At 43.5% G+C, this 26364-nt stretch overlaps 1 protein-coding gene across 2 annotated transcripts in view; it reads right to left on the reverse strand.

Annotated features, from left to right (window-relative positions):
* Positions 1 to 6272: 6272 nt before the first annotated feature.
* Positions 6273 to 26364, reverse strand: part of LOC121627468 (NLR family CARD domain-containing protein 3-like) — a 42998-nt gene continuing 22906 nt past the window's right edge. The window contains exons 5-13 of one of the 2 annotated variants that reach the window (XM_041966396.1): positions 16654 to 16773; positions 15878 to 15956; positions 15491 to 15719; positions 13529 to 15332; positions 12703 to 12876; positions 9977 to 10150; positions 9123 to 9296; positions 7290 to 7336; positions 6273 to 7121 (exon numbers count right to left, since the gene is read on the reverse strand). In XM_041966396.1, the coding sequence (XP_041822330.1) occupies positions 6577 to 7121; positions 7290 to 7336; positions 9123 to 9296; positions 9977 to 10150; positions 12703 to 12876; positions 13529 to 15332; positions 15491 to 15719; positions 15878 to 15956; positions 16654 to 16773 (3346 nt within the window). In that variant the 3' untranslated portion in view covers positions 6273 to 6576. Of the gene's footprint in view, positions 7122 to 7289; positions 7337 to 9122; positions 9297 to 9976; positions 10151 to 12702; positions 12877 to 13528; positions 15333 to 15490; positions 15720 to 15877; positions 15957 to 16653; positions 16774 to 20161; positions 21025 to 21192; positions 21240 to 23025; positions 23200 to 23874; positions 24049 to 24149; positions 25954 to 26111; positions 26341 to 26364 lie in introns of those variants that run through there. The other variant, XM_041966397.1, reaches the window with a different exon arrangement.

The raw sequence follows: 26364 nt of genomic DNA on the forward strand, positions 1-26364 counted from the left end.
CCATTGACATCCACTGACACACACTGACTGAATTTGACAGGAAGCTTCAGTTTCTTTAATATTCAGTAAATTCACCATCACTGAAAGTTTCTTTGTGCCTGAATGATCTCTGATATTAACAAAGTCGTCTGAGTGCACACGAGCCAAAAGTGACCAACTGTGACAAAGTGATTCTGATGGACCTTCAGCTCTGCATGTTCTGCATGTTTGACATTGCAAATTGTTCTCTACATTTTACTGCATTAATAGATTTTACATGAAATGATTCTGTGATGTTGCTCTTCTTATGCACAGAACCACCATCACCTTTGCACTGCCCTCATTCCCACTGTCTCAGGTTTTGCACTGTAACTTGCATATTATTCATATTATGAATGTGTACATATGTGACTGTATCTTTCTTGTAAATATAATCTATTTGCTTTGTTTATATGTTTTATTCTAATCTAAAATATTTGAATCTGTCCATGTTCTGTGTGTTCAGTGTGGAGGAGCTCCACCTGCATTTCATTGTCCTGTGTTATAATGACAATAAAGATGAAACTTGAACCTTGATAAGGAGCCCAAAGTCCACACAGATAAAAAATAAACCTTCAGACAAACTAATGTGCAGCAATAAAAATCATATTTCATCTCTGAGAACAAAGTTCATCAGGACGGCTCCTGTCACAGTTATATGATCATATTATTGTATCACTGATGTGTAACTAGTACTTCATGGTTGTAGTTGGTCGAGGTGGAGCCACTGTTCACTGTTTTAGACTTTCAGGCAGTTTAATCAGCTGATCTGTTGTTTTTTATTTCAAATCTGAACATGAAAAGTAAAAAATGTCGTGAAATAAAAAGGTGAATATGGACACAGTAGAAATATAAAGTCATCATCAGAGTACAAGTACTTCCAGGTAGTACTTATTTACACGACTCCAGTGAATTTGTTACTTTCCACCACTGGAACTGACTCAAGCTGAGAGATCCTTTCAAAATAAAAGGCTGACTCAATCAAGTCTTTTCAGAAAAAATGAAAAGATTGATCTTTGATTTGATTATTGATCACATTTAAGTACAAACGGACAAAAAGCTCCTTCACTCGCTCCTGTTGGAGGAGAGTTCAGAGCTCTTAGTGATGAAGTTACATATTTCATTCAAAAATCAAACATTTGAGCTCCTCACACCCTCTGAATGCTCCTTCCTGCTGTCTCCTCAACAACTATTCAGGATCAACTCACTCTGCTTCTTCTCTTGTTCCAGCGTTCACGCTCACAAACATCGACACGACACGGCGGCTGTTGTTTCGCCTGTTTCTGGCGATGCTAAGCTAACGACAGCTGGTGCTAACGAGTCAAACATTTAAAAGTTGTTTCATTACCTTCAGCTGGAGGTTGAGATGGAGAAACCGATCTGTTCCACATCGTCCAGAGAGAATGAAAGTAAACTCCAAACAGCCAGAGAGGCGAGTGAGAGTTAAACATTAACTGATCAAGTTGTTCAAGTTTAACTGGAGCAAATAAAGATTAAATATTAGGTCGACTGCATGAATATGAGCCTCTTATCAGTGTTTTGTGTAGATTTCTATCTGTTGCCTCCATTATGAACTACAGCTCTGATCAGAATACGCTCCTGAACGTCAGGGAATTAATGCCAGCTGCGTGTCTGCACACCCCCTGAAGGGAACTGGAAAGGCTACCCAGCACTATAGGGGTCGGCGAGCCAGTGCCCTCCACCAATGGAGGAAGAAAGTACCACCTCACACCTGTCCCAGCCATCTGCAGGACAAACGTGCGCTCTCTCTGCAAGAAAACGCTCAAGTTACAGACCAATAGAGACTCTCAAAGGAATCAGTGTTGAGGAAAATGAAAACATGCACACCGCTCCCTCCCCAGTGCTCCTCCTGGACACTCAGATCACTGCATCATACAGATGACATGAGACAGCAGCTGAAGAGGGCTGAAGCATCCAGGACCGGAGCTGGATCCAAACACCAAAGACCCCGCAGCCCTCTGGAACACACTCCGGACTCACGAACCACAATAAGAACGGCCCTGCTGTCAGCCTGTCCTCCAGACCGGCTCATGAACTCAACACCTTTCACACCAGGTGTGAGAGAAACCCTGATGGCCCGCTGTCCCTCCCCTGAGTGGGTTCATACAAATATTATATATTAAATATATTGTTCATTATATCCTTGTGAGTTCAAATCTATTGATGTCGTGCTGACTCATCACTGTGAACACTCTGAGAAAGCCAAGGTGAAGCTTGTTGAAGGAGGATTTCTCTTCTGCTGCAGTCAAAAATGAACAAAGACTTTTCCTTCTTTCTAGATTCTTTGTGCAGAACCACCAGAGACCGCCTCGCTCTGCAGCTCAGGTCTGAACTCGTTGTTTCTGAAGCGGCTGCTGGACTTTTTCCTCCCGCCCTCAGTGGATGAGGCCTTCATGTCGCCTCTGGAATGGATTTGATGTCATTCAGGCTCAATTGAAGCAGAATCCAGGCAGTGTGGACAGGGGATTTATAAAGGTGGTGAAGGACACAGAGAAAGATAAATGTGTTTTCCTCCTTTCATGACACTTCACTTTCTCTTCCAACATGATGTGACTGCTGCCAGGATTTCATGCAGCCGCATCCACTCAGTGTGACTCAGGCGCAAAATGAACAGCTGACTGGACGACAAAGGTGCAATAAATGGATCAAGAAGTGCATTCAGGAGATCAGCGTATCTCCAGATGTGTTGATTTTGACTGTCTGTGATTAACTGAAGGAGACTGAATTCTCCTCCTCCTGAAGCTGAATCGACTCTTTAAAAAGCCTCTTGGATTAGCTGGAAAATGCATCGTCACAAAGCTGAAAACAGGCTTTTTGTCTGAGCTCGTGAAAAGTCGACTTCACAGCATCAGAAATAACAGGAAACACTGACAGGGAGCAGTTTACTGCACCAGGAAACTTGTTTGGAAGGTTTTAAATGCAGGACTTTGACTTGTCGTGGGGTATTTCCACAGTGTGCTGTTAGTACTTTTACTTCAGTTCAGGATCTCAGTACTTCTTCCACCACTGTTAAACATGATGTTCTTAAACCAGCTGTACGTCCTGTGAGGTGGAGGTTTGGGTGGTTGAAACTCGTGCAGCGTTCCCATCACTACTTCCTGTTTGAGCAGCAAACACTAAACACAGCAGCTGTTTTTTGGATGCACTGTAATGCAAAGGGAATCAAACAGTGACTTTAAGTGTTACTTTGGGTTTTCTGAGCTGAACACGGAGCCGCTGATTCACCACCATCCACACTGACTGATATTCTGGCACTTCTATTTTCACGCAGATAAAACTCGATTCATGTTTTTCACCGGAGCTAAAACTGTCGACGACGATCGTCTCTTCATCTCCACTAAGAACGCTGTAAATATTGAAAGAGTCGCAGAGAAGAAGAATCTTGGAGTTTGGATGGACGAGAAGGTCGCTCTGAAATATCACGTGACTAAACTGGTGAACGCGGTCAGGAATAAAACACGTCGTCCTCTGCGTTGTTGGAAGCTGCTTATTCAGGTCACTTTCCCATCAGTCTTGGATTGTGAGGACATTTTCTACCTGCATGCGTCAGCTGCCACTCTGAAGCCCCTGGATGCTGTTTCTCACTCTGTACTGAGGTTGATTACTGCTGATAATTACAATAATTGTGAGCTGTATGCTGAGGATGGGCGGCCCTCTGATTTATTCACAAGGCTCTTACTGGTTTTTACCCCCTGACGTTGCTTCTTTGCTGTCTTTTAATGTGGGCCCTTATCCAACCATGATGCTGCAGGTGCTGCTTTTACTGACCCTGGAAAATAGCTTTTTCTCATTGTGCACCTGCAACCTGGAATAACATCCAGAGCAATCTAAAGTTCACCTCATTTCTATAGCTGTTCTTGTTTCATCTTAATTGCTTTATTCATTCTGAAGGTTTTGTTCACTGACGAGTGAAACAGGTGTCAGGTAAGAAAAAGGGCACAGCAGGCAGGTACAAAGGGCCAAAGAGGAAAAAAAGGAAGGCTTCTTAATGCACAGTGTGCTCTGAAAGAGGGTGGTGAGTATATATGATGGTGGAGGAGTCAGTGAGGGGAGTGGGAACAGGTGTGGGAGTCAGGTGATGAGTGGAGGTGGGAAGCAGCGAGGACACCTGCAGGACAGGAAGGGAACGACAGGCAGGACAAACTGATAACATGAAGAATAATGCAGGTGACAGATTTTATCATGAGCAGAGGACACCAGTACTGGAATGGAACTAAGTACTTTTATTCAAGTACTCTACATCATTTGGACATTTTACTCGAGTATTTCCACTTTTATGATACTTTCCTTCTACTCTGTCACATTTCAAAGGAAAATATTGGACTTTTTACTTTGTTTACTTTGTTACTTTATACATAAAAAGTAGTACACAAAGTATCTACAGTTCTAAATGCTCTGATGTGTATTTGTGAGACAAAAACAGAGTAAAATAATATTCTGTCATAATATCACACTGTGAAAGGAGCCAGTCGGCACAGTGAGTACTTTTACTTTTGATTCTGATAATACTTGTGTACTTTGGGAACATTTCAGGATGTTTCCATGTACTGGATGGTTATTAGAACGTGGTATTTCTACTTTTATTCATGGATCAGAGTACTTCTTCCAAAACTTGAAGACACAAAGTAAAAACCACGTCCTAAAAACGTTAAAATAAGACTCAAAACTGGCTCATTCGTTGTTCTTTAATATTAAAACAACCAAAAGAAGAAGTGAAGAGAAAAACTGGACTTTGACTCTTCTGGACTTCTTGTGTTGGAACATGAAGAAATGATGCTTTACTGAACATCACTGTCCAAACACGCTGCTGCCAAAACAATCCCGGAAATTCGGTATCTTTGTGATGACCAGGGGCTCTGGGTGCTCGGTGCCTCCCCTCACGGTGAAGCTCCAGGGTGCTTTGCCTCGGAGCGGCGCCTCCACCAGCTCTTCATCCTCCTCATCCTCCTCCTGTTCCCTCCACCGCTTCATCCTTCCTGCTGAGAGCTGATTCATGCCAAACATTTCTTTGTTTCAGCCTCTCAAATATGAGGATTTGCTTGTTTTCTTGCTTTAGTTTCATATCAGACTCAATTATGTGATTTTGGACTGATGGCTGCACAAAACTAACACTGCAGCTCATCTGTTTTTCAATTCTATCAACGATTGTTCTTCTAAAAATAGTCCACATGGAGACAATATAACATCTGGAAATGTGACAAGAACCTACAACATGATTCCTTTTTAGATTTTCATCATTCATTTGGCTTTTATACATTCATATATTATTTCTGATGGAAAACAACACATTTTTTACATCCTGCTGGCACAATTGGGAAACTTATTGTAATTAACTTGGAATATTTTAGAATTAAGTGAGAAAACATACAGATGTGATGACAAAACGTCAAAAACTTGGTGCAGCTGTTCCAAATGAACATGCGGACTAAAAACACAGAAACTTGAACATCTCACGCGTTTGTTTTGTATTTTCAGGACCTTGAACTTACTTGAAAATGTGGATGTTTGCACAAAAGCTCTCAACAAACGTCCCAATGGACCAACAAGAAGCACGAGACGCTTCAACAGGTGATGCGCGCGCTCTCTGCCTGAATTGCATTTGAATTTGAATTGATGAGTTTGAACCTTTTGTCGTCCTGAGCAGTATCTCAGGCAGCTTTGACCCTCTTCAGCCCTTTAAGAGCCGCTTCTACCGTCTCGACACAGCAGCTGACTCACATCAGCGTCTGTTGGCCTCCTTCCCGTCCACGCGCCGCCAGTGTGGGCACGTCATGACTCCATCATGTCAGCGCGCCCCCTAGCGGCGACGTGCAGCGTCGTCGGGCGCGTTGCCTTCAGGTGCGCCGCGTAAATTCTTCAATTCTTTTGCACCCGGTGTTAATTAGTGGCTGACAAGATTTGATCCAGAATAATTAACACACACAATAAAAAACTGAATGAAAACTGAAAACTGGATGTTGTAATTATGCATGAGGTGAGATTATTGTCAGGAAACTTTACAGCTGAAATTAAGTTTTGAAAACCAAAATTATTGATTATAAACTGGAAAAATGTTATGATTTGAAAACAAGATTTGAAGATTTGTCTGACATAATTCACAATGGACTGACTGATTATTGGCTTTGATATTCAGCATTCTTATGAGTTTTTATTGGTTAAACTGTCTTTTTTAGCCCTGAAAAAACCACATGGGTGGACCTCGAGTCCTGACCTGAGAAAGACAATAAACACACTCACAGTAACATTCAGCTTTTATTGGAACAAGAGCCACAATTCAAAACAACACACAGCAGAGGGTAGAAATCTGCAGCATGTCCACAATTTAATGATCACAGCTTCCATCTTTAAAGGACTGGAAGTGGAAGAAGGTCACAATGTAAATGAGGAATATTTTCAATCACTTTGAATCATTTTGTACAAAGTTCAATGATTCATTTATGATCATGAACTTAAAGATTTCAGTGACTGATCCTGCACAGACTCAACTGATCTGTTCAGCAGTGAGAATGTTTCTCTAACTGGAGGAGTTTCTTCATCCTACAGAGAACACAGAGACACTGAGGAAGCAGACCAGGACCAGAACTGAAAGCCAGGATAAAGAGGTTCAGTGAATGTGGTGTTGAAGGTGTGGAGGTGGATCAGTGTGTCAGAGGAGACTCTGTAGAAGGACAGAGTGCCAGCAGGATAGTCCACATACACTCCTACTCTGTTAGAGATGGAGGAGGAGGAGGAGGAGGAGGTGGATGTTGTTCTGTTATTGTGACAGACAGAGTAACGACCACCATCAAAGCAGAACAGACTCCAGGACTGATCATTCCGTCCAAACAAACAGTCTTTACTGTTTCCTTTCCTTCTGATTCTTCTGTAACTCACTGATACAGAAACGTCTCCTCTCCACTCGACCTCCCAGTAACAGCGACCAGTCAGACCAGTTCCACACAGCAGCTGAGGCCAGTGGTCAAACCTGTCTGGATGATCAGGATATGACTGATGCTCCTCCACATATGTCGCCTTCCTGTTGTTGTCAGACAGTTTGATGTTTCTGTTCACTGTGTTTGTGTCGATTGTGAGTTCACAGGAATCTGATGGAGAGAACAAGAAGAAAACAGCTGCAGTTATTGATCTATCATCTGTTCATTGATCCACAGTTTGATGATGACATCAGAGATGTGAATGAGTGATGTCACAGTTTGAAGATGGTTGAATGTGCGCTGCTTTGTTTTCATCAATCAAATGAAAAACACACTTACACTTTCTCAGACCTGGTCTCAACCATCGGACTCCAGCAGGCTCCACCCTGAAAGGAGGAGGGGGGTCAGACCAGCACATCCTCTTTCAGCATGCAAACATGGACGTTACATTACTCTCTCACACATACACACACACACACACACACACACACAATATGTTCATCCGACCTGCTTCTCCCTGCTGCACCTAAACCTCTTCACCTCCACCATCTGCTCACACACTGACACTGACCCACAGGATGTTGGTGTGTGTGTAAAGGTGGAGGACAACATCTGATGACACACACAAACCTCTTTCTGGACCATCCCGACTCCATGAAGAGTCCCTCTTCAGAAGCAGTCCTTGGTTCCAGACCTCTGCCATCAAACCCAGTGACAGACACTCCCAGACTGTTTCCCTCCAAAATCTCTCAAGTCTCAGAAAACCTCTTCCTGATATAAAGAGCTTCATTTCATGTGTTGGGATGTTTTGTGCATGTTCCTGTTACTGTGGTACGACGGACCAATCGCACAGCAAAGACTTGTTGGAGCTTCTGAAGCTGGCGTCGTGTCGGCCTCTCGGTTCGTCCGTCCAAACGAACCAGGTCTCCAGACACTGAACCATCTACAGCAGAGACCCAGAGTCTCTCTGTCCTCTCCTGTGTGAGGTCCACTCCTTCAGCTCACCCTCCACCTGCTCCACCTGGGATCACCAACACCACCTCAACAACTTGCTCTGTTTGCCAAACACCTGCATTAAAAGCTGCATCCAGCAGCAACATCTGGTCCAAGACTTGTCCTGCATGAACGCTGAACCTGCTGAAGCCGCTTCTGGACCTCAGTCGTCCTGCCGTCATCCTTCACCACACGCTGCCAGAGGTAATGTCCATCCATCATGTTCTGTTCATGGAGCGCTCCACAGTCTTCTGACCAGAAATACTCTGATTCACCTCTGCAGGTAGGAACATCCCTGAACTGTCACAGATTCTCTCTCATTATTAAATCTGCCTCCATCATTTCCTTATTTCAATCTGTTGCCTTCTTATATTCTAAGTTGTTTCAGTTATTGATCACTCTCTTGCTCTCCCACCTGTGATCATTAATTATCCGTCTTACAGTGTCTTCACTAAACAAACCAGCAGAGCTTTAATCATTTATTATTAGACATGGTTCTCCTTCTCTTTTCCCACATGTGACGATGCACCACATGTGATCTTCTCTCTGTGTTCATTAAAGTGTAAATATTATAAATCAATTAAATATCTGAGACGAGTCGTTGTGACTCTGTTCTGCGTAAATCTTTTCAGCGACTTGGTGTCTGAAAATTTAATGTATTTACAACCCATGTTCACTGTGAAGACCATGTTCACTACAATTGTTCAACACTGATGAAGGAACAGTCCAACATTTTGAGAGACACACCTGAATGTAGAACCTCAAAAGTCCTGCCCTGTTCTGTGGTTGTCAGGTTGGGACACAGTTTTAACTAAATATAACTGCTTTGGAGTTATTGGAAGGTTGTTTTATTTCTTTTCAGGACAAAATGGATATTTCTCAAAATGACAGACAGTTCATTTACCATCCAGAGATCTGTCCAAGCTGCATCAATTATTACCAACAGGTCATTATCATGTTTGTTCCTGGAGATGTTCTCCTTGAGACCTCCAACACAAATATCTCCTTTCTATGTTCAACCAGTGTTTCTGTTCTGAGCAAAGGAAAATGACTTCCTACATGTGTGACTGTTCATATCAAACTCACATCCGCCATCAACCAAAAAGACAGACAACATGATTCCAGCTCTTCCTCCTCTATCACACTGACTGTCTGTGGCTGCAGCAGGCCTCTTCATACCTGAGAGTCTTCAGGCTCCAGTGTGGATCCTCCAGTCCAGCAGACAGCAGCTTCACTCCTGAGTCTCCTGGATGATTGTAGCTCAGGTCCAGCTCTCTCAGATGAGAGGGGCTGGATCTCAGAGCTGAGGCCAGAGAAGCACAACCTTCCTCTGTGATCAGACAGCCTGACAGCCTGAAAACACACAGAACAACACAGATGGCAAATCATCTCAGGGTACTGCTGTGTCCGTCAAATCTTTGCTCTCAAAATGCAGAGATCTGATTGGCTGAGCAGCATCACACGAAATGATTTTACAACATGTGCAACTGGTCTGTGAGTTTCCTGGGACACTAAACCAGGGCCAGAAAGGATAGAAAAGATGTGCAGGTTAAAGTAGAAACTTTCAATTAAAATGTAATAATTCTCAACCATTTCTGAGTTGTAGGTCATCCAAACTACTTCACACTCGACACTGTACTTCCTTGGGTCCTCAGCAACACACCCACCAAGTGTGAAGACCATCAGATGAACATTTGTTGAGAAAATGGAAGGACAGACTGACAGACAGAGGTTGTTTGCATTGAGGTCATTAATCATGACTGAATCAGGAATAAAGAGACATCCAGTAATCAAAGTCACATGATGTCAAAACATAAATGAGGATCTCCATCTCAGCCAGAGTTCATTCATATTTGATGCTTAACAGCAAATGAAGCTGAATTATTAAAAAGGTACATTGAAAAACAGTCTGGATGGAAAAAAAATCTGCCAATCAAAAGAACTGACATTAGAGAAGCTGTTTAATATTTATGGACTTCTGAGTTTAAAGAAATATGTCAACACTTTTACAACAAACCAGAACTTGATCTGACCTGAGAGTTTCCAGTTCACAGTGTGGACTCTGCAGTCCAGCAGACAGCAGCTTCACTCCTGAATCCTGCAGGTTGTTGTTACTCAGGTCCAGCTCTCTCAGACTGGAGGACTGGGAGCTGAGAACTGAGGACAGAACTTCACAGCTTCTCTCTGAGAGGTTACAGCCGCTCAGTCTGAAGAGGAAATAATGAACAAGAAGACAAAAAACATTTGTGTTAAAATGTTGAGTCTCTTCTCAGCACATGTTGAAATCTTTGCTGTTCGATCCAAAACATGTTGTAGATGTGACAATAAATCATGACTGAATTAGGAATAAACAGACATCCAGTAATCAACATCACATTAAATAAAAATAAAAAATGGGAGCAAATAAGGCTCATTAATATTTTGAGTTTGTGTGAAATGATGTTCAGAAATAATTTCACAGCCTTCAGTTGTAAATCACCTTTTGTGTGCAGGTGAAAAAATAGTCTGCACCTATCTGAATGTGTGAGTTTGATTTAAAAAATCTCACAAATTAAAGTTTAGCTGTAGAAATATTTTGTGTGTGTGAAAAAGTTTTGCACAGATATGATTTGAATATATTTCATATATTTTCAGCAGTGAAGTTTCAGAGTCTGAGAGACTGAAACACAAATTTCCCATCTGTGTGAGTGACACTGAAGTTACCAGCTACAAGTTCACTGAGGTGGTGGTAAATAATTCACTCAGCATCTCTCAGGCCATGCAGGCATTCATTCATTCTCTTCTTGAGTCTGTAGCAACACAGGTGTGCTGCTGTTTTACTGACTGAACAGCAAAGTGTTGTGTGATAAATTTACAACAACACTTTGAGTCAGACAAAGAGGCTGTGTTATGTGAAGCTCTGGTTGTGTCTGTGGTTCAGGTTGTCACAGTCCCATCAAACACACATCAAGCACAACTGCACTTCATTCTATGTGGAGCTGGACCCAGACCCAGCTTTGAGACTGGACCAGCACCTGTCACCAGCGGCGCTGGCCGGTCTGTCCAGCCGTTGGGCAGACTGTGCAGTCGCCATCTTCCCTGATGAGTCCTCTATCTCTGCTCAAAACAAACCCTGAAACTAAGCTGTCCTGACTGTGTCTGTCATTTTTTGGCTCGGTGTTTCTGAAGGAGCAGCCCAGCAGTAGGTAGTGATGTGGATCTGAGGACTGCCAGGCTGTCCACTCTGTCCAGCCCAGAGACACTCCAGCAGCAACCAGTGGCTCCGGAGGAAGAGTGGAGCAGCAACAGGCCGGACAGGAGGGACGATCATTACCTGATCTGAGGACTGGTTTGGGTTAGGATTACCCATCGGTCAGGCAGTAGAATTTGGCCTATGCACATGTGTCACTCAGACCGGGTAGTGACAGGGACTGTGACGACCAAAGAGGTCAGTGTGTTCACTGGGAAACTACAGCTCACAATCCACCATATGAGCACCACCGCTGACTGTTTGTTTTACAAAGGAATCGAGAGACAAACACAGATACAACCAGAGGGCTGTGCTACAAACAGAGATTCATGGGTCAGCAGGTATGTTGAGCCAAAGCACAGTTTTCACTGTCATGAAGGTGTCTCTCTTTTAGCCTGCTTAGATCTCCATGGCAACTGATGCTGCACACCCAACCTGCTCCAGAGGAGGTTCTGTTCACAGTTTCAGATTTCACTTGAACTCATTCTTCTCCTGATGAAATTCTCTACGAGGATCCACATTCTCAGCTGAGGGAATACGTTGTGTCTGCAGACCTGCTGAGCTCAACATTAGTGATGTCACTGAACGAAGCCGTGTGATCACAGCAGAACAAACTGGATGCATCATGTTGTGGTTTTTAGCCACAGGAACCTTCATCATTCAGCTGGTAGAAAATCAGTCTTTCCCTGTTTGCTTCAGGTAATATTAACACTTTCAATCTGACACAGCAGATCCTCAACACACTCAAAGAATGATGAAGGCACAGAAACTAGAGCCTTGCTGCCGAGTCTGTTTTACACTGCTGGTACTGCAGCTAATAGAACACTGATTAGAAAACTCATTATTCTATTGATATTTATCACAGATAATATTCAATCAAGAAAATTCATTTCACTTTGTTTTGGACAAAAAAATAAAGTGATTTTCAAGGATCCTTCTTTAGGGGACAGTGTCAGACCTGAATCCAGTTCCTCAGTCTAATGTTTAAATCTGCTGCGTCGAGTTTAAAGTTTCAGAGCTCCAGAATGTTCAGTTAGAAATAAACAGGAGGCTCTGAGAGCGACTGAGAGCTGAAACAAATATATGAACTGAAGAATTGACAGGATCAGCTGTTTTCTGACAGCATTCCTCTGTTGTCTGATGAGCAGCAACAGTGTTGTTTTTCCTCGATTAGTTTTTATATTCTTCAAAACTCTCCATCATAACAACCTGTTCCTCTTTACTGAACCTTTTTGTTTTTAAAAACTCACACATTCAGATACATGCAGACAGTTTTTTTACATGCACACAAAAGGTGATTTACAACTGCAGGCTGGGAAATGATTTCTGAACATCATTTCACAAGCTCCACTTCAGCCAGAGTTCAGATTTGCTGTAAAATATGTGAATCTGAAAATGAAGAAAATGAACTGACTTTCTGTGCTGTGAAATTTTAAATCCAGACATGACAGAGACTGTTTAAATTAAATGCATCTCAAAATTTATAGAAGCAACTTAAATCCTTCAAGACAAACAATAACCTGATCTGACCTGAGAGTTTCCAGTTCACAGTGTGGACTCTGCAGTCCAGCAGACAGCAGCTTCACTCCTGAATCCTGCAGGTTGTTGTTACTCAGGTCCAGCTCTCTCAGACTGGAGGACTGGGAGCTGAGAACTGAGGACAGAACTTCACAGCTTCTCTCTGAGAGGTTACAGCCGCTCAGTCTGAAAAGGAAATAATGAACAAGAAGACAAAAAACATTTGTGTTAAAATGTTGAGTCTCCTGTCAGCATGTTTTAAAATTCTTGCATTTTGATCCAAAACATGAAGAGTGGAGCAGCACTGGGAGGGACGGTCATTACCCGATCTGAGCACTGTTTAGGTTTAGCATTACCCATCATTAAGGCATTACAATCTGGCCTAAGAAATGAGGATCTCCATCTCAGCCAGAGTTAATTGGCTGCAGATAAAAAAAAACAGTCAAGATGGAAAAAATCTGCCAATCAGAAGAACTGACATTAGAGAAGCTGTTTAATATTTATGGACTTCTGAGTTTAAAGAAATATGTCAACACTTTTGCTACAAACAGTAACTTGATCTGACCTGAGAGTTTCCAGTTCACAGTGTGGACTCTGCAGTCCAGCAGACAGCAGCTTCACTCCTGAATCCTGCAGCTTGTTGTTACTCAGGTCCAGCTCTCTCAGACTGGAGGACTGGGAGCTGAGAACTGAGGACAGAACTTCACAGCTTCTCTCTGAGAGGTTACAGCCGCTCAGTCTGAAGAGGAAATAATGAACAAGAGTCAAAATATTCTCCATTTGAGTCAATAACAACATTTAATTAATTCTGAAATCAACAACATTTCTGCACACTTACAGAGCTTTGTTGGAGGCTTTGACCACTGGCAGCAGCTTCAGAAGAGCCTTCTCTGAAGCAGAGAATTTCTTCAGGTCAAACACATCCAGATCTTTTTCTGATGACAGTAAGATGAAGACCAGAGCTGACCACTGAGCAGGAGACAGTTCATCTGTGGAGAGTCTTCCTGAACTCAGGGACTGTTGGATCTGATTCACCAGAGAACGATCGTTCAGTTCATTCAGACAGTGGAACAGATTGATGCTTTTCTCTGGAGAGGGAGCCTCCTCGATCTTCTTCTTGATGTACTCGACCGTTGCCTGATGAGTTTTTGAGCTTTTTCTGTTTTGTGTCAGCAGGCCTCGTAGGAGAGTCTGATTGGTCTGCAGTGAAAGACCCAGGAGGAATCGGAGGAACAAGTCCAGGTGTCCATTTGGACTCTGTAAGGCCTTGTCCACAGCTCTTTGGTAGAGATGTGTTGATTTATGATCATCTCTGAATACTTTAGACCACCGGGGGGTTGTTTGTTCCTCTGACAGCAGATTGACACCTGATTTGATAAAAGTCCGATGAACATGAAGAGCAGCCAGAAACTCCTGAACACTCAGATGGATGAAGCAGAACACCTTGTCCTGGTACAGTCCTCTCTCCTCTTTAAAGATCTGTGTGAACACTCCTGAGTACACTGAGGCTGCTCTGATATCGATGCCACACTCTGTCAGGTCTGATTCATAGAAGATCAGGTTTCCTTTCTGCAGCTGCTCAAGAGACAGTTTTCCCAGAGACTTAATCATCTTCCTGCTCTCTGGAGTCCACTGTGGATCTGACTCAGCTCCTCCATCATACTTGACATTCTTCAGTTTACACTGAACCACCAGGAAGTGGATGTACATCTGAGTCAGGGTCTTGGGCAGCTCTCCTCCCTCTCTGGTCTTCATCACATCCTCCAGGACTGTGGCAGTGATCCAGCAGAAGACCGGGATGTGGCACATGATGTGGAGGCTTCGTGATGTCTTGATGTGGGAGATGATTCTGTTGGCCTGGTCTTCATCTCTGAATCTCTTCCTGAAGTACTCCTCCTTCTGTGGGTCAGTGAACCCTCTGACCTCTGTCACCATGTCAACACACTCAGGAGGGATCTGATTGGCTGCTGCAGGTCGTGTGGTTATCCAAAGGCGAGCAGAGGGAAGCAGTTTCCTCCTGATGAGGTTCGTCAGCAGCACATCCACCGAGGTGGACTCTGTAACATCAGTCACGATCACATTGTTGCTGAAGTCCAGAGGAAGTCGACACTCATCCAGACCATCAAAGATGAACACAACCTGGAACTCCTCAAACCTGCAGATTCCTGCTTCTTTGGTTTCAGGAAAGAATTGATGAACAAGTTCCACTAAACTAAACCTTTTCTCTTTCAGCACGTTCAGCTCTCTGAAAGTGAATGGAAACATGAACTGTATGTCCCGGTTGGCTTTGTCTTCAGCCCAGTCCAGAGTGAGTTTCTGTGTTAAGATTGTTTTCCCAATGCCAGCCACGCCCTTCGTCATCACTGTTCTGATTGGTTCATCTCTTCCAGGTGAGGGTTTGAAGATGTCTTCATGTCTGATTGTTGTTTCTGGTCTGTCTGGTTTCCTGGATGCTGTTTCAATCTGTCTGACCTCATGTTCATCATTGACCTCTCCAGTCCCCCCCTCTGAGATGAAGAGCTCTGTGTAGATCTGATTCAGAAGGGTCCGGTTTCCTGCTTTAGCAATCCCCTCAAACACACACTGGAACTTCTCCTTCAGGTTGGATTTAAGTTGACGCTGACAAACTGCAGCAGGATGTTCTGAATGAAGACACAATAAATAAGATCATTCAGAGATTCATGAAGAACACGACAATTTAATGACCCTAAAAATACAAACATATTTTCTTCCATCTCTTGAGACATCAGTGAACGTCCCATTTATCCAGCAGGTTCAATCTTTACAGAAATCCTCTTACTGCTCTGCAGACGGTCAGCCAGATCCTCCTCCTTCATTCTCCTCAGGAAGTGCTGTGTGATCTTCAGAAATGCCTCTTTGCTGCTCCTCCTCTGCTCTTCATCCTCATCGTCCAACACCTCCTCATCCTCCCTCTGACTCTCTAAGCATTCTGGGTAATCTGAACTCAGAACCTTCTTCATCTTCTTCAGCTCGTTCTTCACAAAAGTGACAATGTTCTCCTCCAGCAGCTGGAACAGAATATTATATGAATCACACAAACTGAAATCATGGAACCAAACATCAGATCCGTGTTGAGCAGACTGACAGTCCACTGGTCTAAAAAGTGCAGCATGGACATTATTGTGAACAGAAGAGATGGAAAAGTAGCTGTTGTACATGAACAGACCATAAATATGGAGTCCAGGTGAGTCTGATGCTGCTGGGCAGACTGACCACTGGGAACCTCTGAGCTCTCCTGGTCCACTCTGTGGAGGAATCATGAAGAATTAGCTCACGCTTGCTCGTGCTGCTGATCCTGCTGTGAATCAACAGTCCAGTCTGCATTTCTCTGCAGCTTTCACTTTACTGTGTCGGTTCACCAGCTGGTCTGGTTTAGTCCCTCCAGTTCTTATTGACCCCTATAATGCTGTGGACAGCATCACACAGCTCACACAAGCTAACTGGATGCTACCTGTCCAGCACAAATTGGTGCTGAGTCACAATAAACTTGTCGCAGGTGAAGTGAGTGAAACATCAGAAAACCAGAGAATACTGGATCAAACTAAAGCTACGGGTGATTTCACATTGAACTGTGGGTCAAATGAAAACTAGAACAAACTTCTCTGGGCTACATGAAGGAAACAGGTACAGGTGTTGTTTCTTTTCCACTTGTTTGACACACAACACATTTTTCAGCTTTGTCTCCTCTTTGACTTTCTGCAGCCTTTAGTTTTCCAGAACATCCTTCTCTGCATCAGACGTCAATGAAATCGCTGTTTTATACTCATGCAGTCATCAGTCAGAACGTGTGTGTGGAGAAAACGTGAAACAGAAATCAAGAGTTGAAGACTGGTTCAACTGGGCAGCTTTCACATGTGAGAATATAAATGAATGTGAAGAAGAACGATGCTGAAAATCAAGGTGAGATCGTCCAACATGATTTTAACACTGAGAACAACTTACTGTCTGTCAGATAAATGTTGTTGTTTAAAGTCAATGAGTCGATCCATTGACCGGTCACTCCTGAAGGACACACAGCTGGGTTCAGGTCCAGGTCCAGCAGAGGCTGGTCTCCCATAGATCCTGTTAGACAGAGAGGAAGACCACCAGGGATGGAAATTCACTGTTCAGACTCAGAAGCTGCTGGAGAAACTAGCAGCTATCAACAAGAAAAGGATCAACACACCAAAGTTCAATAAAACATGAAGCTGAATGATTTCAGTCTGTGGATCATCGCTTCATTTTCCCATCAAATATTGGACCAAAGCAGAACTAAACTGACTCATTTCTGAGCAGATTTTTTCTAACGTCTCACTAAACTCACCACAAATATCCTGACTGTTGTTTATAGATGATGGTAGGTGAAGCATTTTAGTCCAAAATTCAAAGAGGAAATGTCATCATGATGAGACTTTGGAAGATCCCCACTTGATTTGTGCTGAAGCCTCATATGATCCTCAGCTGTCAATGTACATGTGGGCTTGTCAGTGTGGTTCAGGGACACACTGGAAAAATGTGACCCTGTCCTTTAATGGACAACTGGTCAGACTGGATTTAATGAGGACAAACATCAGCAGTGAACAACATGAGGAGGGAAATATGAACATTTCAGGTCGAACTGTCCAACATGATTTTAATACTGACAACAACTTACTGTCTGTCAGATAAATGTTGTTGTTTAAAATTAATGGGGTAATCCATTGACCGGTCACTCCTGAAGGACACACAGCTGGGTTCAGGTCCAGGTTCAGGTCCAGGTCCAGCAGAGTCTGATGTGTCCTGATGCTCTGGCCTTCAACACAACACACACAGAGCTTTGAGTGTGAACAATGACGCTGGAGTGATTTGAGAGCTCTGACATGAACAAGAGTCCTGGACACTTAGAGATCCTCATCTCACCTCTGAGCTTTGGTCTGGCCGTCATGTCCCCCACACAGACTGCTTTCAGAGGGACGGACTCCCTCCTCTCTGTCCTCACATGGATTCATGCTGCTCAACTCACATCAGCTCACACACACTTTGATCTGGAGAGGAAACACAAATCATTCATCTGCACATCAGCTGAAATCATCCTTTACATCATTTCTCCTGTCAAAACATCAGCTGCTCCTCCAGTGATTGGCTGTTATCTTCTGCTTCATATCAGTGTCAGCTGAATGCAGTCACACAGCAGTGTGAGGCACAGCTGCTGTTCTACTATCAGTCCACTAGATGGCGCCACGAAGCTGCAGTCAGGTGAAGAGCAGCCAGCACACACACCTGATGCATGGAGGACCATTGACATCCACTGACACACTGAAGGACAAAGATGGACTGATGTGATCTGAGAGAATCTCTCCACCTACACAGTCTCTGCAGAAAATGACTTGATGCAACAAGCTATAGGTGATTATTTTACACCAACACGTGGATTAAATCTCCACTATAATAACATTCAATCAGTCCCATCACTGACAATAAAAACAACACAATTTATCAAAACATTTACACAAATAAATCATGACTTTTTAGAGGTACAGACGTTCCTAATAATGACCTCGAAATTTTCCTGTAAATTAATCTAATTACAGGCATTAATTATAAGTTCAAACAGAGACAATGTTCAGTTGGTTCTCCTCTAATTCATGAATTGAAGAAGATTCACTGAAGAAAAAGTACTCATACAACAATACACAAATACTCCATTCCAAGTAGAAGTCCTGCATTCAAACTCTTACTCAAGTAAAAGTACTCAAGTATTATCAGTGTTATGTTGTTTAAGTATCTGCAGCAAAAGTACTTGTTCTGCCGTTAAATGTCTCTCGTGACTGTGAGTAAAGCACAAGTACCTGAAAACTGTACTTCAGTACAATACTTGAGTAAATGTACTCACTTTCTACCACTGCTGACTCTTGAGGATAGATCTCTGAATATTGACCAACAGTGTCCTGAAATCAATAAAGAGTCAATAAAACACTGAAAGATGAAGGTAAATGAATGTGTTTCATGTATTTCTTGTTCAGCAGCTGCTGATCAAACATGTTTTTGGGGTAATGAGCATCTTCCTGTCAAACAGTGGAGCGGACATTAGTTCCTGTTGGAGGAGTGTTGGAGCTCTGACGGCTCATTTCATGCTGTTTCTTGTCTTTGAGAAGAACCTGTTGAATGTTCAGAAAGCTGTGAGAACCTCTCTGACTCCCATCCTGTCTCCACATTAGTCCTGTAGTGGAAACAGAAGGACGTTCACCGACACCAGCAGCTGTTCTCCAGCGGCTGTCCGGCCGAGCGAAGCCGCTTTCACAGGCACAGACAGCGGGAGAGCAGCGGCTCGTCTCCGCCTGCTCCACAGGCTGAACCAGGCAGGAAAAGCTGCCTTCAGCCATCAGTAAGTGGTGCTACACAGAAATAACGACTCTGTGTTCAACTCATGAGCACCAACTCTCTCTACTTCTACCCTCATCCCCGCGTTTACTCTCTCAAACATCCACACAACACGGCGGCTGTTTTCACCGGCTGCTGTTTCACCTCCTTCGTCTCGAGTTCACAGATACACTCAGAGCTGAGAGTTTGGAGAAATGAAGGATGGAGCTGCGGATCGTTGCTGTTTCCAGTGAAGCTAAGCTAACGACAGCTTGTGCTAACGAGTAAAACATTTCAAAGTTGTTTCATTACCTTCAGCTGCAGGTTGAGATGGAGAAAATAATCTGCGTCACATCAGAAGTGAAAGTGAAAGTAAACTTCCAACCCCGGAAGCGGAGGCAGAGTTTGACTCCAACCACATCTGTTGACTGGACATTTATTCTTGTAGCCTGAACAATAGACAACATTACAATTCAACACATTCATTTATTCACATGTACAGAAAGAATGAGCTGAAGTTACAGATGAAAAGTTCTTCTGTGTGTTGAATATGGGCCTGATTCCTGCTGCGAATGACAGCCAACACAGCTGGCAGTGAAAGAATCCTACAACAATAATAAACCTTTATTAACAGGTATATTTATAGAAGCATTAACGCTGGAAAGTCAGAGATTTGCTTTGTGCATTCAAACCAGCCTGATGTATGAAATAAAAACAGAAATTATCTTTGGTTTCGTATCATTTTCATTTTGTTTTGTGGTTAAGATTTGGTTACGATGAAGCCTCCTGAGTCTCTTCATGACAACATTTCTGATTTAAAAGAATCCATTTTTTGGCATCCTGCTGGCAGAATTGGGCGACTTAATGTCACACAATAAAGGCTTGAGAAGAGAAAACTGAAAACTGAGGCCTCTGCAGGGCCTCAAGATGAGATAATCATGCATGAGGTGAGATTATCGTCAGGAATCATAACAGTGAAAATGTATCTTAAATAATGAATAATGAATTGACTGATTATTGGCTCTGATGTTCAGCATTCTTATGAGTTTTTATTGGTTAAACTGTCTTTTTTAGCCCTGAAAAAACCACATGGGTGGACCTCGAGTCCTGACCTGAGAAAAACAATAAACACTCACAGTAACATTCAGCTTTTATTGGAACAAGAGCCACAATTCAAAACAACACACAGCAGAGGGTAGAAATCTGCAGCATGTCCACAATTTAATGATCACAGCTTCCATCTTTAAAGGACTGGAAGTGGAAGAAGGTCACAATGTAAATGAGGAATATTTTCAATCACTTTGAATCATTTTGTACAAAGTTCAATGATTCATTTATGATCATAAACTTAAAGATTTCTATGACTGTGATCCTGCACAGACTCAACTGATCTGTTCAGCAGTGAGAATGTTTCTCTAACTGGAGGAGTTTCTTCATCCTACAGAGAACACAGAGACACTGAGGAAGCAGACCAGGACCAGAGCCCAAAGCCAGGATAAAGAGGTTCAGTGAATGTGGTGTTGAAGGTGTGGAGGTGGATCAGTGTGTCAGAGGAGACTCTGTAGAAGGACAGAGTGCCAGCAGGATAGTCCACATACACTCCTACTCTGTCAGAGATGGAGGAGGAGGAGGAGGAGGAGGAGGAGGAGATGATGGATGTTTCTCTGTTATTGTGACAGACAGAGTAACGACCACCATCAGAGCAGAACAGTCTCCAAGACTGATTATTCCCTCCAAACACACAGTCTTTACTGTATCCTTTCCTTCTGATTCTTCTGTAACTCACTGATACATCAACGTCTCCTCTCCACTCGACCTCCCAGTAACAGCGACCAGTCAGACCAGTTCCACACAGCAGCTGAGGACACCTGTCAAACCTGTCTGGATGATCAGGATATGACTGATGCTCCTTCACATATGTCGCCTTCCTGTTGTTGTCAGACAGTCTGATGTTTCTGTTCACTGTGTTTGTGTCGATTGTGAGTTCACAGGAATCTGATGGAGAGAACAAGAAGAAAACAGCTGCAGTTATTGATCCATCATCTGTTCATTGATCCACAGGTTGATGATGACATCAGAGATGTGAATGAGTGATGTCACAGTTTGAAGATGGTTGAATGTGCGCTGCTTTGTTTTCATCAATCAAATGAAAAACACACTTACACTTTCTCAGACCTGGTCTCAACCATCGGACTCCAGCAGGCTCCACCCTGAAAGGAGGAGGGGGGTCAGACCAGCACATCCTCTTTCAGCATTTCTCTCTCTCTCTCTCACACACACACACACACACACACACACACACACACACACACACACAATATGTTCATCCGACCTGCTTCTACCTGCTGCACCTAAACCTCTTCACCTCCACCATCTGCTCACACACTGACACTGACCCACAGGATGTTGGTGTGTGTGAAGGAGGAGGACAACATCTGATGACACACACAAACCTCTTTCTGGACCATCCCGACTCCATGAAGAGTCCCTCTTCAGAAGCAGTCCTTGGTTCCAGACCTCTGCCATCAAACCCAGTGACAGACACTCCCAGACTGTTTCCCTCCAAAATCTCTCAAGTGTCAGAAAACCTCTTCCTGATATAAAGAGCATCATTTCATGTGTTGGGATGTTTTGTGCATGTTCCTGTTACTGTGGTACGACGGACCAATCACACAGCAAAGACTTGTTGGAACTTCTGAAGCCGGCGTCGTGTCGGCCTCTCTGTTCGTCTGTCCAAACGAACCAGGTCTCCAGACGCTGAACCATCAACAGCAGAGACCCAGAGTCTCTCTGTCCTCTCCTGTGTGAGGCCCACTCCTTCAGCTCACCCTCCACCTGCTCCACCTGGGATCAGCAACACCACCTCAACAACATGCTCTGTTTGTCAAACACCTGCATTAAAAGCTGCATCCAGCTGCAACATCTGGTCCAGGACTTGTCCTGCATGAACGCTGAACCTGCTGAAGCCGCTTCTGGACCTCACAGTCGTCCTGCCGTCATCCTTCACCACACGCTGCCAGAGGTAATGTCCATCCATCATGTTCTGTTCATGGAGCGCTCCACAGTCTTCTGACCAGAAATACTCTGATTCACCTCTGCAGGTAGGAACATCCCTGAACTGTCACAGATTCTCTCTCATTATTAAATCTGCCTCCATCATTTCCTTATTTCAATCTGTTGCCTTCTTATATTCTGAGGTGTTTCAGTTATTGATCACTCTCTTGCTCTCCCACCTGTGATCATTAATTATCCGTCTTACAGTGTCTTCACTAAACAAACCAGCAGAGCTTTAATCATTTATTATTAGACATGGTTCTCCTTCTCTTTTCCCAGATGTGACGATGCACCACATGTTATCTTCTCTCTGTGTTCATTAAAGTCTAAATATTGTAAATCAATTAAATATCTGAGACGAGTCGTTGTGACTCTGTTCTGTGTAAATCTTTTCAGCAACTTGGTGTCTGAAAATTTCATGTATTTACAACCCATGTTCACTGTGAAGACCATGTTCACTACAATTGTTCAACACTGATGAAGGAACAGTCCAACATTTTGAGAAATACACCTGAATGTAGAACCTCAAAAGTCCTGCCCTGTTCTGTGGCTGTCAGGTTGGGACACAGTTTTAACTGAATATAACTGCTTTGGAGTTATTGGAAGGTGTTTTATTTCTTTTCAGGACAAAATGGATATTTCTCAAAATGACAGACAGTTCATTTACCATCCAGAGATCTGTCCAAGCTGCATCAATTATTACCAACAGGTCATTATCATGTTTGTTCCTGGAGATGTTCTCCTTGAGACCTCCAACACAAATATCTCCTTTCTATGTTCAACCAGTGTTTCTGTTCTGAGCAAAGGAAAATGACTTCCTACATGTGTGACTGTTCATATCAAACTCACATCCGCCATCAACCAAAAAGACAGACAACATGATTCCAGCTCTTCCTCCTCTATCACACTGACTGTCTGTGGCTGCAGCAGGCCTCTTCATACCTGAGAGTCTTCAGGCTCCAGTGTGGATCCTCCAGTCCAGCAGACAGCAGCTTCACTCCTGAGTCTCCTGGATGATTGTAGCTCAGGTCCAGCTCTCTCAGATGAGAGGGGTTGGATCTCAGAGCTGAGGCCAGAGAAGCACAACCTTCCTCTGTGATCAGACAGCCTGACAGCCTGAAAACACACAGAACAACACAGATGGCAAATCATCTCAGGGTACTGCTGTGTCCGTCAAATCTTTGCTCTTAGAATGCAGAGATCTGATTGGCTGAGCAGCATCACGTGAGATGATTTTACAACACATACAACTGGTCTGTGATTTCCTGAGATACTATACCAGCATCATAAAGGATAGAAAAGATGTGCAGGATAAAGTGGAAACTTTTAATTAAAATGTAATAATTCTCAACCATTTCTGAGTTGTAGGTCATTCAAACTACTTCACACTCGACACTGTACTTCCTTGGGTCCTCAGCAACACACCCACCAAGTGTGAAGTCCATCAGATGAACAGTTGTTGAGAAAATGGAAGGACAGACTGACAGACAGAGGTTCTTTGCTTTGAGGTCATTAATCATGACTGAATCAGGAATAAAGAGACATCCAGTAATCAAAGTCACATGATATCAGACCAGAAATGAGGATCTCCATCTCAGCCAGAGTTCACTCATATTTGATGCTGAACAGCAAATGAAGATAAAAAAATGTACATTGAAAAAAACAGTCTGGATGGAAAAAATGTGCCAATCAAAAGAACTGAAATGAGAGAAGCTGTTTCATATTGATGGACTTCTGACATTTAAAAAAAAATTGTCAACGCTTTTACAACAAACAATAACTTGATCTGACCTGAGAGTTTCCAGTTCACAGTGTGGACTCTGCAGTCCAGCAGACAGCAGCTTCACTCCTGAATCCTGCAGGTTGTTGTTACTCAGGTCCAGCTCTCTCAGACTGGAGGACTGGGAGCTGAGAACTGAGGACAGACCTTCACAGCTTCTCTCTGAGAGGTTACAGCCGCTCAGTCTGAAGAGGAAATAATGAACAAAAGTGAAAATGTTCTTCGTTTGAGTCAATGACAGCACATTTAATTAATTCTGAAATCAACAACATTTCTGCACACTTACAGAGCTTTGTTGGAGGCTTTGACCACTGGCAGCAGCTTCAGAAGAGCCTCCTCTGAAGCAGAGAATTTCTTCAGGTCAAACACATTCAGATCTTTTTCTGATGACAGTAAGATGAAGACCAGAGCTGACCACTGAGCAGGAGACAGTTCATCTGTGGAGAGTCTTCCTGAACTCAGGGACTGTTGGATCTGATTCACCAGAGAACGATCGTTCAGTTCATTCAGACAGTGGAACAGATTGATGCTTTTCTCTGGAGAGGGAGCCTCCTTGATCTTCTTCTTGATGTACTCAACCGCTGCCTGATTGATGTTTGAGCTGTTTCTTGTTTCTGTCAGCAGGCCTCGTAGGAGAGTCTGATTGGTCTGCAGTGAAAGACCCAGGAGGAATCGGAGGAACAAGTCCAGGTGTCCATTTGGACTCTGTAAGGCCTTGTCCACAGCTCTTTGGTAGAGCTGTGTTGATTGAAGATCATCTCGGAATACTTTAGACCGCTGGGGTTTTTTTTGTTCCTCTGACAGCAGATTGACTCCAGAGATGATGAAGGTCTGATGGGCATGAAGAGCAGCCAGAAACTCCTGAACACTCAGATGGACAAAGCAGAACACCTTGTCCTGGTGCAGTCCTCTCTCCTCTTTAAAGATCTGTGTGAACACTCCTGAGTACACTGAGGCTGCTCTGATATCGATGCCACACTCTGTCAGGTCTGATTCATAGAAGATCAGGTTTCCTTTCTGCAGCTGCTCAAAAGACAGTTTTCCCAGAGACTCAATCATCTTCCTGCTCTTTGGAGTCCACTGTGGATCTGACTCAGCTCCTCCATCATACTTGACATTCTTCAGTTTACACTGAACCACCAGGAAGTGGATGTACATCTGAGTCAGGGTCTTGGGCAGCTCTCCTCCCTCTCTGGTCTTCATCACATCCTCCAGGACTGTGGCAGTGATCCAGCAGAAGACCGGGATGTGGCACATGATGTGGAGGCTTCGTGATGTCTTGATGTGGGAGATGATTCTGTTGGCCTGCTTCTTATCTCTGAATCTCTTCCTGAAGTACTCCTCCTTCTGTGGGTCAGTGAACCCTCTGACCTCTGTCACCATGTCAACACACTCAGGAGGGATCTGATTGGCTGCTGCAGGTCGTGTGGTTATCCAGAGGCGAGCAGAGGGAAGCAGTTTCCTCCTGATGAGGTTCGTCAGTAGTACATCCACTGAGGTGGACTTTGTCACATCAGTCAGGATCTCATTGTTGCTGAAGTCCAGAGGAAGTCGACACTCATCCAGACCATCAAAGATGAACACAACCTGGAACTCCTCAAACCTGCAGATTCCTGCTTCTTTGGTTTCAGGAAAGAATTGATGAACAAGTTCCACTAAACTAAACCTTTTCTCTTTCAGCACGTTCAGCTCTCTGAAAGTGAATGGAAACATGAAGTGTATGTCCTGGTTGGCTTTGTCTTCAGCCCAGTCCAGAGTGAGTTTCTGTGTTAAGACTGTTTTCCCAATGCCAGCCACGCCCTTCGTCATCACTGTTCTGATTGGTTCATCTCTTCCAGGTGAGGGTTTGAAGATGTCTTCATGTCTGATTGTTGTTTCTGGTCTGTCTGGTTTCCTGGATGCTGTTTCAATCTGTCTGACCTCATGTTCATCATTGACCTCTCCAGTCCCCCCCTCTGTGATGAAGAGCTCTGTGAAGATCTGATTCAGAAGGGTCCGGTTTCCTGCTTTAGCAATCCCCTCAAACACACACTGGAACTTCTCCTTCAGGTTGGATTTAAGTTGACACTGACAAACTGCAGCAACATGTTCTGAATGAAGACACAATAAATAAGATCATTCAGAGATTCATGAAGAACACGACAATTTAATGACCCTAAAAATACAAACATATTTTCTTCCATCTCTTGAGACATCAGTGAACGTCCCATTTATCCAGCAGGTTCAATCTTTACAGAAATCCTCTTACTGCTCTGCAGACGGTCAGCCAGATCCTCCTCCTTCATTCTCCTCAGGAAGTGCTGTGTGATCTTCAGAAATGCCACTTTGCTGCTCCTCCTCTGCTCTTCATCCTCATCGTCCAACACCTCCTCATCCTCCCTCTGACTCTCTAAGCATTCTGGGTAATCTGAACTCAGAACCTTCTGGATCTTCTTCAGCTCGTTCTTCACAAAAGTGACAATGTTCTCCTCCAGCAGCTGGAACAGAATATTATATGAATC

Source organism: Chelmon rostratus, chromosome 24, assembly GCF_017976325.1.
Source record: "Chelmon rostratus isolate fCheRos1 chromosome 24, fCheRos1.pri, whole genome shotgun sequence".
NCBI classification, from domain to species: Eukaryota; Metazoa; Chordata; class Actinopteri; order Chaetodontiformes; family Chaetodontidae; genus Chelmon; species Chelmon rostratus.